This window comes from Hippocampus bargibanti, linkage group LG01 (genome assembly GCF_051943395.1).
Source record: "Hippocampus bargibanti isolate YZ-2025 linkage group LG01, ASM5194339v1, whole genome shotgun sequence".
Classification (NCBI taxonomy): Eukaryota; Metazoa; Chordata; class Actinopteri; order Syngnathiformes; family Syngnathidae; genus Hippocampus; species Hippocampus bargibanti.
Genome location: NC_142734.1, coordinates 24,062,696 through 24,079,031, shown reverse-complemented (window position 1 = coordinate 24,079,031; position 16,336 = coordinate 24,062,696). Strand labels below are relative to the sequence as shown.

Genomic DNA, 16,336 nt, shown 5'->3' with positions numbered 1-16,336 from the left:
GACTGCGCTGTGGAGCTCACAGATGTCTTCACGGACATCTTCAACACATCTCTGAGCCAGGCTGTTGTGTCCACGTGCCTCAAAGCCACCACCATTATCCCGGTCCCTAAGAAGTCGTCCCCCACCTGCCACAATGACTACCGCCCGGTCGCACTCACTCCCATCCTCATGAAGTGCTTTGAGCGGCTAGTTATGAACCACATCAAGGCTGCCCTCCCCCCCAACCATGACCCCTTCCAGTTTGCATATCGGCCCAACCGCTCTACCGATGATGCCATCTCCACTGCTCTCCACACAGCGCTCACCCACCTGGAGACCAGAGACTCCTACGTCAGAATGCTGTTCATCGACTTCAGCTCAGCATTCAACACAATCATCCCCCAACAGCTCACCGATAAACTGAGCAAACTGGGGATCAGCACCTCCCTGTGCAACTGGCTGCTGGACTTCCTGACGGGGAGACCACAGGCAGTCAGAGTTGGCGACAACACTTCCAGCACCATCACGCTGAACACAGGGGCCCCCCAGGGGTGTGTGCTGAACTGCTCACCATCATCACCCAGCTCGAACCTCTTCATAAAGTTTGCGGATGACACGACTGTGGTAGGCCTCATTAACAACGACGAGGAGACAGCCTACAGGGATGAGGTCAGCCGCCTGGCCACGTGGTGCAAGGACAACAATCTCCGTCTGAATGTGGAGAAGACGAAGGAGATTGTTGTGGACTTCAGGAGAGTGCGCCCCCAGCATGCTCCACTAACCATCGACGGTGCTGCAGTGGAGAGAGTGAGCAGCACCAAGTTCCTGGGAGTGCACATATCCGAAAACCTGTCCTGGAGCCACAACACGGCATCAATCACCAAGAGATCCCACCAGCGCATGTACTTCCTCCGCAAGCTTAAAAGAGTTGGAGCCCCGACCCCCATCACGACCTCTTCCTACCGCGGTACCATCAAGAGCATCCTGAGCAGCTGTATCGCCATGTGGTACGGCGCCTGCACCGTGTCCTGCCGTAAGACTCTGCAGCGCATCGTGAGGACAGCTGAGAAGATTATCGGTGTCTCTCTCCCCCCCCTTCAGGACATCTACAACACCTGCCTCACCCGCAGAGCCATCAGGATCGCTGGCGATCCCACACACCCCTCCCACAGCTTCTTCAGCCTGCTGCCATCGGGTAGGAGACTGCAGAGTCTCTGAGCCAAGACCAGCAGGCTCAAGGACAGTTTCTGCCACCAGGCAGTCCGGAGACTCAACTCCCTTCCAGCCCTGCCCAGCCTGCCCCTTCCCACTGCCACACTCGCCGAACTCTGAGTACACGCTACACGCTGTACGATCATCCTGAACTCTATATTTTTGTTCTTTCTCATTTTTTTCTGCAAGACCTCACTTCAACCCTTTCTTGTTGTTCGTTTTTGCAATTACGACATTACGTCACTTTATGTACGTCACTTCCTCACTTTACATATGTCACTACCTCACTTTACATACGTCACTGCCTCACTTTCCAGACGACACTACCTCACTTTACATACAGAAATTACAAGTATTGTCTGTTGTCAATTGTATGTCTTTTAGCCACGTTATAAGTGCCTTGCATGTCTTGCACGCTGGGTCCGAGAGGACATTAATTTCATTTGTGCTGTATGTCATGCATATTAGCACGTTTGACAATAAAGCTGACTTTGACTTTTGACTTTGACTTTGATAGTAGACGATGCCAATCTGTTGTTTTTAAGCACCATTTTCAATATAATACTGTAACTGTTACCAAACTGTTTAAATGGACCCACAAGGGGGCACAAGCTAGTGTCTTATTGTGCCGGTCCCAAGCCCAGATAAATACAGAGGGTTGTGTCAGGAAGGGCATCCGACGTAAACATTTTTGCCAAAACAAATATGCGAATCAAACCTCTGAATCCCATACCGGATCGGTCGAGGCCCGGGTTAACAACGGCCGCCATTGGTACTGTTGACCTTCAGGGTGCCAGTGGAAAATTGACTACTGTTGGTCGAAGAAGGAGAGGAGGGAGGTGTGCCCGGAGGAAAAGAGAGAAATGGAACGTCAAGAGTATAGAACTAAGAGTAAGAACTTTGAATGTAGGAAGAATGACAGGTAAAGGTCTGGTTGACATGATGCAGAGAAGGAAGGTAGACATACTGTGTCTCCAGGAGACCAGGTGGAAAGGGAGCAAGGCTAGAAGCTTAGGGTCAGGGTTTAAGTTGTTCTATTATGGTGAAGACAGAAATAGAAATTGAGTTGGGGTTATCTTAAAAGAGGAGTTTGTTAGGAATGTCTTAGAAGTAAAACGAGTATCAGATAGAATGATGAGTCTGAAGCTAGAAATTGAAGGTGTGATGTTCAATGTTGTTTGTGGGTATGCCCCACAAGTAGGGTGTGAGCTGGCGGAGAAGGATTAATTTTGGTTGGACTTTGATGAAGTCATACAGAACATCCCGAGAAGTGAGAGGGTTGTAATTGGTGGAGACTTCAATGGACATGTTGGCGCAGGAAACAAAGATGATGAGGAGGTGATGGGTAGGTTTGGACTCCAGATGAGGAACGCTGAAGGATAGATGGTGGTTGACTTTGCTAAGAGAATGGAAATGGCTATTGTGAATACTTTCTTTCAGAAGAGACAGGAACATAGGGTGACCTACAAGAGTGGCGGCAGAAGTACACAGGTATCTGTGTCAACGGCGCAATCGAAAGGAAATCAGTGAGTGCAAAGTAGTGGTTGGTGAGAGTGTAGCGAGACATCATATGTTGCTGGTGTGTAGGATGACGCTGGCAGTGAGGAAGATGAAGAAACCAATGGCTGAAGTGAGGACAAAATGGTGGAAGTTGAAAAAGGAAGTGTTGCATGACATTTAGGAAGGAGGTAAGACAAGCACTGGGTGGGCAAGAGGTCCTTCCAGATGACTGGCAAACTATAGCGAACAGGTCGGAAAGTACTTGGTGTATCGAGTGGAAGAAAGGTAGATAAGGAGACTTGGTGGTGGAATGGGGAGGTGCAGGAGTGTATACAGAGAAAGAGGTTAGCAAAGAAGAAGTGGGACACTGAGAGGACGGACGAGAGTAGACAGCAGTACAAGGAGATGCGGCGCACGGTTAAAGTAAAGGTGGCAAAGGCCAAACAAGAGGCCTATGATGACTTGTATGCTCGGCTGGAGAGCAAGGAAGGTGACACTGATCTTGACAGGCTGGCGAAACAGAGAGACAAAGACGGTAAGCACCTGCAGCTGGTTCGGGTGATTAAGGATAGATATAGCAATGTATTTACAGGTGCCAGTAGTGTGATGGCAAGATGGAAAGTGTACTTTGAAGAATTGATGAATGAGGAAAATGAGAAGGAACAAAGAGTAGAAGACGTGACTGTTGTGGACCAAGACGTAGCAAACATTAGCAAGGATGAAGTGAGGGGGGCGCTGAAGATGATGAAGGGGGTAAAGACACTCGGGGCTCATGATTTACCAATTGAGGTATGGAAGCGTCTTCGAGAGGTGGTGGTGGTTTTCCTGACTGGGTTGTTCAAAAAGATCTTAGATGGTCAACAGATGCCTGAAGAATGGAGACGAAGTGTACTCGTGCCCATTTTTAAGAACAAAGGAGATGTGCAGAGTTGTACTAACTACAGAGGAGTTGATGTGCCATACAATGAAACTCTGGGAAAGAGTAGTTGAAGCTAGACTAAGAGCAGAAGTGAATTTGTGAGCAGCAGTATGGCTTCATGCCAAAAAAAGAGTACGACAGATGCGGTGTTTTTTTAAGAATGCTGATAGAGAAGTACAGAGAAGGTCAGAAGGAATTGCATTGTGTCTTTGTAGATCTGGAGAAAGCGTATGACAGGGTGCCCAGAGAAGAGCTGTGGCATTGCATGAGGAAGTCTGGAGTGACGGAAAAGTATGTCAGAGCGGTGCAAGACATGTATCATGACTGTAAGACAGTTGTGAGGTGTGCTGTCGGTGTGACTGAGGAATTCAAGGTGGAGGTGGGACTCCATCAGGGGTCAGCTCTGAGCCCCTTCTTGTTTGCTATGGTGATGGACAGGCTGACAGACGATGTTAGACAAGAATCTCCTTGGACCATGATGTTTGCAGATGACATTGTGATCTCCAGCGAGAACAGGGAACAGGTGGTGGAGAAACTAGAGATGTGGAGATATGCCCTGGAAAGGAGAGGAATGAAGATCAGTCGCAGCAAGACAGAATATATGTGTGTAAATGAGAGGGATCCAAGTGCAAGAGTGATGCTACAGGGAGAAGAGATAAAGAAGGTGGAGGATTTTAAGTACTTGGGGTCAACTGTCCAGAGCAATGGAGAGTGTGGAAAAGAGGTGAAGAAGCATGTCCAGTCATGCTGGAGCGGCTGGAGAAAAATGTCAGGTGTGATGTGTGACAGAAGGGTTTCAGCTAGGATGAAAGGAAAAGTGTATAAAACAGTGGTGAGACCAGCCATGATGTTTGGACTGGAGACAGTGCCACTGAAGAAAAGACAAGAAGCAGAGCTGGAGGTAGTAGAGCTGAAGATGTTGAGGTTTTCTTTGGGAGTGACCAGGTTGGATAGGATCAGGAATGAGTACATTAGAGGGACAACTCATATTAGAGGCTTTGCAGAGAAAGTCAGAGAGGCCAGACCGAGATGGTTTGGACATGTCCAGAGGAGAGAGAGTGACTATATCGGGAGAAGGATGCTGAGCCTTGAACTGCCAGGCAGGAGACCGAGAGGAAGACCGAAGAGGAGGTTTATGGATGTGGTCAAAGCGGACGTGAAGGTAGCTAGTGTGAGAGAAGAGGATGCACAAAACCGGGATAGATGGAGGACGTTGATTCGTTGTGGCGACCCCTGAGGGGAAAAGCCGAAAGGAAAAGAAGAAGTACACCAAACTGTCTACAGTTCATTGATACATTTGATCACTTTTAGTGTCATTTTTATCATTTTATATTTCATATTATTGATTTTTATGACTGTATAACTGTACCTGTATTGTATACAAAACTGTTTACTGTACGGGTCATTTATAAATGTTATACTTACCCTGCTCTCCCTGCTAACGGCCTGACCTTGAGTGAACTCTGGCGCACTCGGAAAAAAAGCAGTGCCAGGTATAGAATTATAAAAAGGGTTGTAGTCATAAGTACAGGTGGTCGTAACTTGCGCCGGTCATAACTCGGATGGTACCTGTACTTGCAGGCAGTTCACAATGAATTCCAAGCCTCATATTAGGAGAAACAAGGACAGCCTGAAATGACGCCCAATAACTAAAGATCCGAAGAATTTAATGATCTCTTAATTTAATGAAATGGAAGAGTCACTTATTTGCCATCATAACACATTTCCTTCTTGGTTTATTGCCTCGAAACTGTTCAGCTGTCAAGAAAAGAGTGACGGACCAACCATGAGTCTGATGGGTCTCTCCTCATCCACATCGATGGGAACGTTGGTGCTCTGGATCCAAGTGTTGGTACAGAGATGCCTCAGGCGGACATACGAGTTCCTACATTTTACAGGAGGTTCGGGTTAGGGTTATGGTTATGATTATGATTAGGGTTAGCGGTTAGAGGTTAGGGTTAGGGTTAGGGGTTAGGGGTTAGGGGTTGGGGTTAGCATTATGATTTGGGTTAGGGTAGGGTTAGGGGTTAGGGTTAGCATTATGATTAGGGTTAGGTGTTAGGGGTAGGGTTAGGGTTAGCATTATGATTAGGGTTAGCGGTTAGGGGTTAGGGCAGACATGGGCAAACTACGGCCCGCGGGCCACATACAGCCCGTTAGGCTTTTTAATCCGGCCCGCCGAATTTACCCAAATTATAGTAAAAACAGTGTCTGAAACTCATGACAAAAAGTTAGCGGACAACAGGGCATATAACTGAAAAGTTGCCTGCCCCATTTTTCACAACTTGAAGCACAATGAGACAACTAATCACATTAAAAAACATTGTCACAAAGTATGAAGTTTTTTTAAAATCAACAATGTACCTACTACAAATGCTACCTTGCTTAATTTACGGTAAATGTGCATGGCTGTAGATTTTGCTGCAGTAGTCGATTGTCATTGTGGTGCACAATGCAACATTTGCATTGCTTCCTACGAGCCACTAAGCCCCTTTCATAAGTCTCACGTACACTTTACAGTCACGGTTTAATGTAAATTTACGTTTTGTAGCGTCACATATGTTGTTAGCTTCTTTTGAATCTTTCTTCTGGGCTGAGGTTCTGTGCATCTATTTTGGAAAATGACATGCAATTGCACGACTTTATAACACTTGCGAAAGTCCGGAAGAAAGAAGCAGGCTTCTGATTGGCCGCCGTGCCGTGTATGCAAATTTCAACTGCAGGTAGCCTATGTCTGTGTGCTCGGCGACGGTACACGTGTATTGTTTGCACATGAAGGCGAGGGCGTGAGTGGAGAGTTTGTTGAGCGCGCGGTCAGGACAAACCATCTATGATTTGGCGGAATTTAACACAAGTAGGTATTACTGAGCTTGAATATTTCGTTGTGTAATATGTTTTGAATGTTGAAAGTGATTCCATTTTTCAATAAATGTTGATTTCTTTAACTTTGCCCCTTCAATGAAAACTTATTAAAAACAGACGCAATCTTGATACATCTCAGTGCATATGTTATTTTAATCTATTTCCATTTCCTCCTCCAAGTATCTGCGAAATAGTATGTAAACGCCATATTCCTTGAGACAAATTTATTAACTGATCAGGGATATTTTTCACATTTGAAAGACAGTTAATAAATTGGGTTGTAGTGTTCTTACTGTGCTATGAGGTTTGTACACACTACATTTAAACAACAACCGGCACCAATTTTTTTTGTTTCCCATTGACATCAGAAAAACGTTTTATAGCATCTAAAATACCCAAATCAGGCAGGCTGATATTTTTAGTTAAATGAAAAACACCAATAAAAATGACTTCAAAATGAATCCGGAAATGGCCAGTTTCAGAAGGTCCCACCCCCCTGTTCGTGACGTCACGCCAAGACATCTTGCCTTGCTCGAGAATCAAAACAATGGCTTCAGATTCGGAGACGATGTTTTCTTGTTACTCATCCAGTTATGAATATGATTCAAATAGTTCTGAAGAAGAAAGCATAAATGTTTGCAATTGATTCAAGGAGTCCTCCCTTATCAATTCGAGCCGTCAATGACAGCAATGTAGCACCCAGAAATTGCAGAAGATTGCGCCCAAGCTCCGTTGGAAATGGGCTGATTTGTCAGCTGGGAATTTGTGTCAGCGAATATCAAATAGTTGTTTTGGTGCAACACACAACGATTCACCATGGCGTTATTTATGTGTTTTCCTTCTAATTTCGCCATCAACACGAAGTTTTCAGCCAAACATAGTACCCAAAATGCATTGTGTGTCGCTTTCTCGGTCAGGGGCGGTCCAAACGTGACGTCACACGGGATCGTCATTAACTCGAAAACAAGACTTCATGAATATTCAGCGCAAGTCTTAAAACGTAAACTATAGCTATATGCTGTGGAATCTTTGTAAAATACGCGCAGTCCAAGTCATTTGAAGTGATTTTATAAATCATGGACATAACTTGTCCGGAGGCGTCGGTTGTCCTTTAATGCTTTAGGTTTAGTATTTCCGGCCCAAACAATCCCTCCAAATGCTCCTGGCCTGGCCCCTCTGTCAAATTTTAGAACCCAATGCGGCCCGCGAGTCAAAAAGTTTGCCCACCCCTGGGTTAGGGGTTAGGGGTAGGGTTACGGGTTAGGAGTTAGGAGTTAGGGTTAGGGTCTAGCATTATGATTAGGGTTAGGGGTTAGGAGTTAGGTTTAGGGGTTAGGATTAGGGGTTAGCATTATGATTAGGGTTAGGGGTCGGGTTAGGGTTAGCATTATGACTAGGGTTAGCGGTTAGGGGTTGGGTTAGGGTAGGGTTAGGGGTTAGAGGTTAGGGGTTAGGGCTCCTACCGCGGGACGAAGGAGTCGGTCTTCTGTAAAGTGGTGGGATCTAGCTCAAAGAGCGAGGCGATGTCATTGCCGTGCATCATGGCCACCAGTTTATACTTGATCCTCTCGCCATGCACACGCTTGCTGTTGCGACTGATTTCCATCTGCGCAAAGACGCAAAGGCAGGCTGAGGGTCATTCCAGGGACCACTATGGTACCAACTCACCAAGGAAGGCATCTCCACACTGTCAGCTCGGTAACTGGGATTCTCCTGAACAACAGAAGAAAAAAAACAAACAGTAAATCTTTGTTTATGTTGACTTCTTACGACTGTGTAAGATCTCAGTGGTACAGAAGTGGTCTATGGACGAAAAGGTTTCTTCAACCATCATCTGGACTTCTTTGAAGGCGTCGGACATTTTTCTCCTCACCCGAAAAGCTTCGCCAGCGAACTAAAAATTTGCTGGTAGCTCTGACCACACACACACACACACACACACACACACACACACACACACACACACACATATATATATATATATATATATATATATATATATATATATATATATATATATATATATATATATATATATATATATATATATATATATATACATACAGTAAAGTCTCGTTATATCGATATCGGATATATCGATAGTCCCGGTTATATCGATACTATTTCTATGCACGCACGGAGAAAATTACATGCAAACAGGGTCGGATATATCGATAGTCCTGGTTATATCGATATTTTTTCGGACTCCCTTGAATATCGATATAACGAGACTTTACTGTATATATATATATATATACACACACACTGTATATATATCCCTACTGTCCAGAGGTGGCGGTGCCAGACCTCTGCTATGATAAATCCCTACTCTAAGGTTGGGGGGAGCAGAGGAATATTCCCTGAGGCTACACTGATTACTTCTATTGTCCTGACTGATTATGGGGTCTACGACTGGCCTGATTGCCCCATTTGCTCTGGTATCACCTTGTCAGAATAACTAAGCATATGTGGTAACGATCTTAGAAATGTCTTGTAAGCACGATCCACATTAAACCTCACACCACCATGGCAATTTAGTGAAGGGTTTTGGTGTTTTATGCAAAAAGCCTCTTTGAAGGGGAGTTCAAACCATTTATTTTTTTCCGCTAAGATTTTAACCTTATTGTCGTCATATGAGTGGTTGTTAGCTTTTAGGTGCATATGTTTTTCTACTTTCATTCCTTTCATAACTTTGCTGCTGTGAAATGTAAATTTCTTCACTGCGAGACTAATAAAGGCAAATCCAATCTAATCCAATCCAATGTACTGCAGATTGAGGCCCACCAGTATTATCCCTGCGATGTTGATAAAGTATTTTTTGAGAATTTGTTTAGTCTCCCCAACATATTGCTCTTTGCAATCATTTTTACAATGTATCGAATAAACGACACGACTGTTTTTCATTCGGGAGCCTATCTTTTGGATGCACACATTTTTGTCTTAAATTGTTTATCGGTTTGAAATAAGTGGGAATTTTGGGTTGCCAAAGGACTCCGTAGTTTTTCAGAAACCCCTGCAATGTAAGGTACTGCTACTCCTCTTCTTTTAGCATCTTGAAGGTGTGCCTTATAGGGTGACCTCCTACAAGTACCTGGGTGTTACTCTCAACAATAAACTGGACTGGACAACAAACACGGATGCCCTAATCAAAAAAGGACAGAGTCGCCTCTTCCTCCTCAGGAAACTGAGGTCTTTTGGAGTTCAGGGGTCACTCCTAAAGACTTTCTATGACTCTGTGGTGGCATCAGCCATCCACTATGGCATTGTCTGCTGGTCAGGCAGCATCACCACCCGGGACAGAAAAAGACTGGAGCGCTTTGTCAAGCGGGCCAGTTCTGTCGTGGGCTGCTCGCTGGACTCTCTAGAGGAGGTGGGCAACAGACGGACGCTAGCTAAACTAAAATCTATGACGGACAGCCCCTCCCACCCCCTCCTGCCCATCCTGACAGCTCTGGGTAGCTCCTTTAGCCAGAGACTATTACACCCGCGCTGCAAGAAGGAGAGGTACCGCCGCTCGTTCCTACCGACTGCTGTCAGGCTTCACAATTCCCAATGATCACATGTGAAAAAAAAAAAAAAAAAAAAAATGGACACTTGTAAATATGGGTTGTTGCAATATATCTAAATGCATTTCTTGATTCTGCACTATGTACAGTCTTGTTTATAGAACGGTTTTTGCACATCTACATTTGCACAGTATACAGTTGACATTTTTATTTTGTTATGCTTAGAATATCTTGTTTTCTATCCTTTCACTCCCACCCCAACCCCATCCCTCTTCAATTGCTGCTGTGGACTGCAAATTTCCCCATTGCAGGACGAATAAAGGTATTCTGATTCTGATTCTGATAGTCCCGTATCTATTTGCTAGTAGCTATCTAGCTATCTATTAATTAATATTAGCTAGCTAACTTTCTATCTATTTGAGTTATTCCGGGTTGAGTGAACGCTGGGCCGTGTTGCTATCTATTAGCTATCTACCTAGCTAGCTAGCTATTTGCTATCTATTAGCTATCTAGTTATCTATTAGTTATCTATTAGCTAGCTAGCTAACTTTCTATCTGTTTGCTCACCTACAGAAAAACATTACCTTGTGACCTTGAGAGTTTTGAAAGGTGCTTAGAAATGAAATGGATTATTATTATTATGAGATACAGACAGTTCACCACGCATCCGCACATTATGCTTTTATCAATCCGACACTACGCTGTGATAAAAAATGTCATACCTGTCAACCTTGGCTAATAGCTGCCCTTATAAATTATTACAATTCCTGTATCAAAGTTTTCGTACACCGTACATTATTTGAAATAATAAAAAGAAACGCTAACAATGCCGTATTAAAATGTACAAATTAACTAGCTGGCTATCTAGCTAACTATATGGTTATCTAGCTATCTATCTAACTGCTATATATTAGCTATATTTTAGCTATATAGCTAGCTGGCTATCTAGCTCGCAATCTACAGTTTTAGCTGTCGAGTTAGCTATCTATTGCATTCGCGATGTATTAGCTAGCTGGCTAGCTTTTGATCTATTTGACTGAACACTGGCGTGTGTGGCTGCCGCTGCTCACCCACAGAAAAACTGTTCCTCTGACTGTAAAGTGGCCTTGAGAGTTTTGAAAGGCGCTTAGAAATCAAATGTATTATTATTATTATTATTATTATTATAGTAGTAGTAGTAGTAGTAGTAGTAGTAGTAGTAGTAGTAGTATTATCTTCAGGATTTTTGGTTTCATTTCCTATTCCTTTCTTTTGACATTTTTTAAAAGACCACTGAGGGTAACCACGGTTTGTGATTGCTCTCCTGACATTTTTTTGACCCCTTTTTAGTTCGCTGACGAAGCCTCTTGGATGAGAAGCGAAACGTCCGACACCTTCAAAAAAGTACAGATGACAGCTGAAGAAACCCTTTCAAGGTGACTTCTGTCCATTTTTTTCCAGATTCGAATATGTATCCATCAATTCTCGGAACCCCTTCATCCTCACAAGGCTCACGCGGGGTGGGGGAGCCTATCGCTGCTGTTTGGGGGCAGTCATCAGCGGACACTCTGAACCGTTTGCCAATCGTAGGGCACGCATAGACTCCCACTTGCACCGAGAGACAATTTCGAGTGTTCAATCACAATGCCATGCATGTTTTTGGAATGTGGGAAGAAAGCAAAAGACCCGGAGAGCCCGGGGAGAACATTTAAAACTCCATACAGGAAGGTCGGAGATAGAATTAAGACCGGTACCTCTGCACTTTGAAGTGGGCATGCTAACCATTCGACTACCGGGCCGCCCTGAAAAATGTTATCATCAACTAGAGGAAAATGTTTTTTCAGCCGTCAACTGTACTTTCTTGAAAGTGTCGGACATTTGGTTGGCTCCTCAGCCGAAGACCTTCGTCAGCAAACTAAAGTTATGCAGAGGTGGAGGTGCCAGACCTCTGCTCTGATAGGTCCCTGCTCTAAGGTTAGGGGAGAAGTGGACCACTCCCTGAAGCCAATCTTATTACCTCTTTTGTTCCATCTGAATATCTCTAATGTTCTATACCCTGGCTCTGATTTCACCTCATCAGCACTGGTACCACCTCATTAGCATGACTAAGCCTACGTGGTAATGACCTAAGAAGTCAGTTGTAAGCACGGTCTAAATGAAACCTTCAACCACCCTGGTGATTTAGTGAAGGCTTTTGATGTTTTACAAACTTGAAAGCAGAGCCAGGTATAGAACATTAGAGGTAATCAGATTGGCTTCAGGGAGTGGTCCACTGCTCCCCCAACCTTAGAGCAGGGACCTACTGTATCAGAGCAGAGATCTGGCACCGCAATCTCTGGACAGTAGGGATATACAGGTAACATCTGACTTAAGACCGGGTTCCATTCCGATAAAACGGTCGTAAGTCAAACGATAAGACGCTAAGCCGAAATCCATTCAAAATGGCCGACGCGAGGTTTATATGACAGGAACGTGTACGATTTCTATCTGTTGATTTTAAGCAATGTTTTCGATTGAATACTATTAGATACAAAACTGTTTACAGTTCATGTATAAATTTGATCATGTTTAGTGTCATTTTTATCATTATATATTTTGTATTATCAATAATCAATAAAGGTCAAATCAATAAAGGTTTTCTGAATTTTTATTACTATATACCAGTTTGTGTAATATATACTGTACCAAACTGTTCACTGTAGAGTTTATTTGTAAATTTTATACTTACTTTTAGTGTCGGGGCACACGCGCACACTGACCCAAATACGCACGGCTTCCAACGCATGTGCGCTGTTGAAAAATCACCAGAAGAGGTCACCCGACACACACGCTGGGACTCAGGCGGACGCCGAAGGAAAAAAGCAGTGTACAGTACTACAGGAGATGTTGCGAGATGGTGTCTGTACTGTATAACTACTGTACTGAGTGTAGTCATGCAGTAGATTGCTGTGCAAGAGAGAGATACTGGCTGGCTAAAATTGTAGTACGCGTTCCCAGCTGGTCGCGCATTGAGGTGCCAGGCGTAGAAAAAAAAGGGGTCTGGCGGTTGTGGTCGTAAGTACGGGTGGTCGTAACCCGCGGTGGTCGTAACCCGGATGTTACCTGTATAAAGGGCCACAGTTACCAGCGCAACTTTAGTTCGAAGCTCTTCGGATGAGAAGCTCTTCGGATGAGAAGCCGACACCTTCATAGAAGTACATTTGACGGCTGAAGAAACCTTTTCCTCGATGAACCACTCCTGTACGACTGAGAGCCTACACAGACCCAAGGACTGTGGTTTTGCTAGCCCCAGCCCAGGTTACCTCTGCTGCCAGATAGTTTCCAGTAGCAAGGTGTTTGAAGCGATATAAACTGTTCCAGTGTCCTGCTCCTCCGCGACATGGATCATGATGGACAACCTGGACCAACAATCAACACATGGGAACAGGAAATGTTGCTCAGTTCTTGGAGGAACACAGCAGTACTACTACTCAAGTTGTTTTTGCTACCTCAACCTCCCACAGAGCGTTGGAGCTAGTTGCCGACGTGGCCGATTGCCTCAAGGTCGTGCGCAGGAAAACGTGAAGTTTATTCTTGTACTCGTCACATGTCAGAAACTTCTCTTGCTCAGCATGAAACAAACGCACCACATCGCCCTGAGGGATGAAAACATGGTCCCGTCAAAATAAAAGCAGCAAATAAAAGCAGCCACACTTAACTAATTCACTGGCCGTCATAAATTGATTCGGGAATTGAAAATATGACGTTGAGCGCCATTTCCAAATTGGTTCAGGTTTTCGTTTTTCATGCTTGGGTGCTGATGAAGCGCTGGCCAGAGAATGGCATTGTTTTTTCCTTTCCACAAGAGGCAGCATTTCCCTTTTTTCCCATGTTAGTTCTTTGTTCCAGCTTCAGCTGTTGTTCGGAATCAGAATCAGAATAATGTTTATTGCCAAGTACATTTACGTTTATTGCCAACACACAAGGAATGTGTCTCCAGTAGAACACGCTACACTAGTATCATCATAAGAAAAATGAAGGCAGTGTTCTATTTGGGTTACTGTTTAGAGAGGTAATGACGACGGGGGAAGAAGCTGTTTAAATGTCTGCTGGATTTGGTGCGCAAGGATCGGTACCGCCTGCCTGAGGGGAGTCGCTGGAAAATGTGGTGGGCAGGGTGCTGAGGGTCCTGTACGATTTTCCGCACCCTTGTTTGGATTCTTGTAGTGTACTCGAGAGTGGCTCCGGTGCTGCCAATGATTTTTTTTCTGCTATATAAACCAAGCGCTATACAGTGGGGCCTCGGTTTACAAACACCTTGTCTTACGAACTTTTCGGTTTACAAACGTTAAGTTTATGAAAATTAAACCTTGGATTAAGCACTACTTTTCGTGATACACACCCCCCACCACGGCTGGCGGAGTAATCTTCGGTGGAAGAACACCAAAGCACACGACCGAACAGCGCTGAACAGCGCCGAACACTCTGTCTGGGAACCAATTAAGTGTGTAAGCCTATGCCGCACTGTATAATAATAATAATAATAATAATAATAATAATAATAATAATAATAATAATACTACTACTACTACTACTACTACTACTACTACTACTACTACTACTAATAATAATAATAATAATAATAATAATAATAATAATACAGTAAAGTCTCGTTATATCGATATTCTCGGGAGTCTGAAAAAATATCCATATAACCGGACTATCGATATATCCGATCCTGCGCCATGTAAATTTTCTCCTTGCGTTCATAGAAATAGTATCGTAATAAGCAGTACTATCGATATAACCGATATCGATATAACGAGACTTTACTGTAATAATAATAATAATAATAATAATAATAATAATAATGTGGCTGCCTTTATAGCAGCTCATGTATTTTGTTTTTCTACTTTCATTCCTTTCATAACTTTGCTGCTGTGAAAAGTAAATTTCTCCACTGTGAGACTAATAAAGGCAAATCAAATCCAATAATAATAATAATAATAATAATAATAATAATAATAATAATAATAATGATTTTCTTTTCCTTTTGGCTTTTCCCTTCAAGGGATCGCCACAGCAAATCAGTGTAATAATAATAATAATAATACATTTCTAAGCACCTTTCAAAACTCTCAAGGTCACTTTTCGGTAACAGGTTAAGTTTTTCTGTGGGTGAGCAGCGACAGCCACACGCACCAGCGTTCACTCAATCCGGAAGTAACTCAAATAGATAGAAAGCTAGCTAGCTAGCCAGCTAGATAGATCATAGATAATAGATAGACAGCTAGCTAGGTAGCTAGATAGCTGTATAACTAATAGATAGCTAGCTAGATAGCTAGCGAGCCACCAGATAGCTAATAGATAGCAAATTGATAGCCAGGTAGGTATATAGCTAGATAGCTAGCCAGGTAGTAATCATAATATATATACAGTAAAGTCTCGTTATATCGATATTCAAGGGAGTCCGAAAAAATATCGATATAACCGGGACTATCGATATATCCGTCCCTGTTTGCATGTCATTTTCTCCGTGCGTGCATAGAAATAGTATCGATATAACCGGGACTATTGATATATCCGATATCGATATAACGAGACTTTACTGTATATACTGATATATAATATATAAACCGATATGTGTCATAATCTGGTTGGCAACCAACGGGTGGCGCTGTCGGCCCCGCCTGCACCTGCACAGGTGCTGGTCGTCCCGATCAGTGGCGGATTGCCACGTTCGGATTGGTGACCAACGGGTAGCAATGTCAGCCCTGCCTGCTGCCTCGCAGGTGCTGGTCGTTAATCAGTGACACTCAAAAGGACTCCCGGCATGACCATTCGCTGTCTGGTCATTGTTATATGCAATTGTATGCACTGTGTATGCATTGTATGCTGTGCATGTGTTTGTTTCATCTTGCAAGAGTTTTACTCTTGGTTTTCTTTTGATAATTTGTATTTTTCTGTTCAAATGATTTTAACATTTTAGATGTTGTTCCTGTTTACTTTATTTTAATACAATTTATGAAACACAACCTCCTGCTCCCTCCTGCCTGGTTTATGGGATCCACAACCGCCATCACCACCTTGCAAATCGTAACAATATGCAAGTCTTGCATTGTATTTTGGACAGCCACCCTCATTTCAAGCTCCTATAACGCCAGACCCATCTCATTAAGGAAATAACTTTTTCTCCTGATGAAAGAAGAGTCTAAGGTTTCCAATGATGTATTAAATGTTTATGTAGTTCTAAAAGTCAATATTCTGTGGACCCTGCAATTTGAGTGACAATGACAAAAACACTGGCACTGGACACATTTTTGGCAAACTGGTTGGCGATGCGACTCACGCCTTTGAGCACTTCGTCCCTGTGGTCGCTGAACATCATGAACAAGTTGAT

General features: G+C 43.6%; 1 protein-coding gene and 1 pseudogene across 3 annotated transcripts in view; one reads left to right on the top strand and one right to left on the bottom strand.

Annotated features, from left to right (window-relative positions):
• The window catches only part of itpr3 (inositol 1,4,5-trisphosphate receptor, type 3), a 150,477-nt gene that overhangs the window by 109,813 nt on the left and 24,328 nt on the right, over positions 1-16,336 (bottom strand). For all 3 annotated transcript variants that reach the window (XM_089004746.1, XM_089004756.1, XM_089004738.1), the window contains 6 exons: positions 16,286-16,336; positions 13,446-13,592; positions 13,260-13,355; positions 8,141-8,185; positions 7,936-8,078; positions 5,396-5,495 (listed from right to left, as the gene is read on the bottom strand). The exon at positions 16,286-16,336 is cut by the window's right edge and continues 33 nt beyond it. In XM_089004746.1, the coding sequence (XP_088860872.1) occupies positions 5,396-5,495; positions 7,936-8,078; positions 8,141-8,185; positions 13,260-13,355; positions 13,446-13,592; positions 16,286-16,336 (582 nt within the window). The remainder of the gene's footprint in view (positions 1-5,395; positions 5,496-7,935; positions 8,079-8,140; positions 8,186-13,259; positions 13,356-13,445; positions 13,593-16,285) is intronic.
• Positions 1,184-4,847, top strand: LOC148903541 (uncharacterized; annotated as a pseudogene).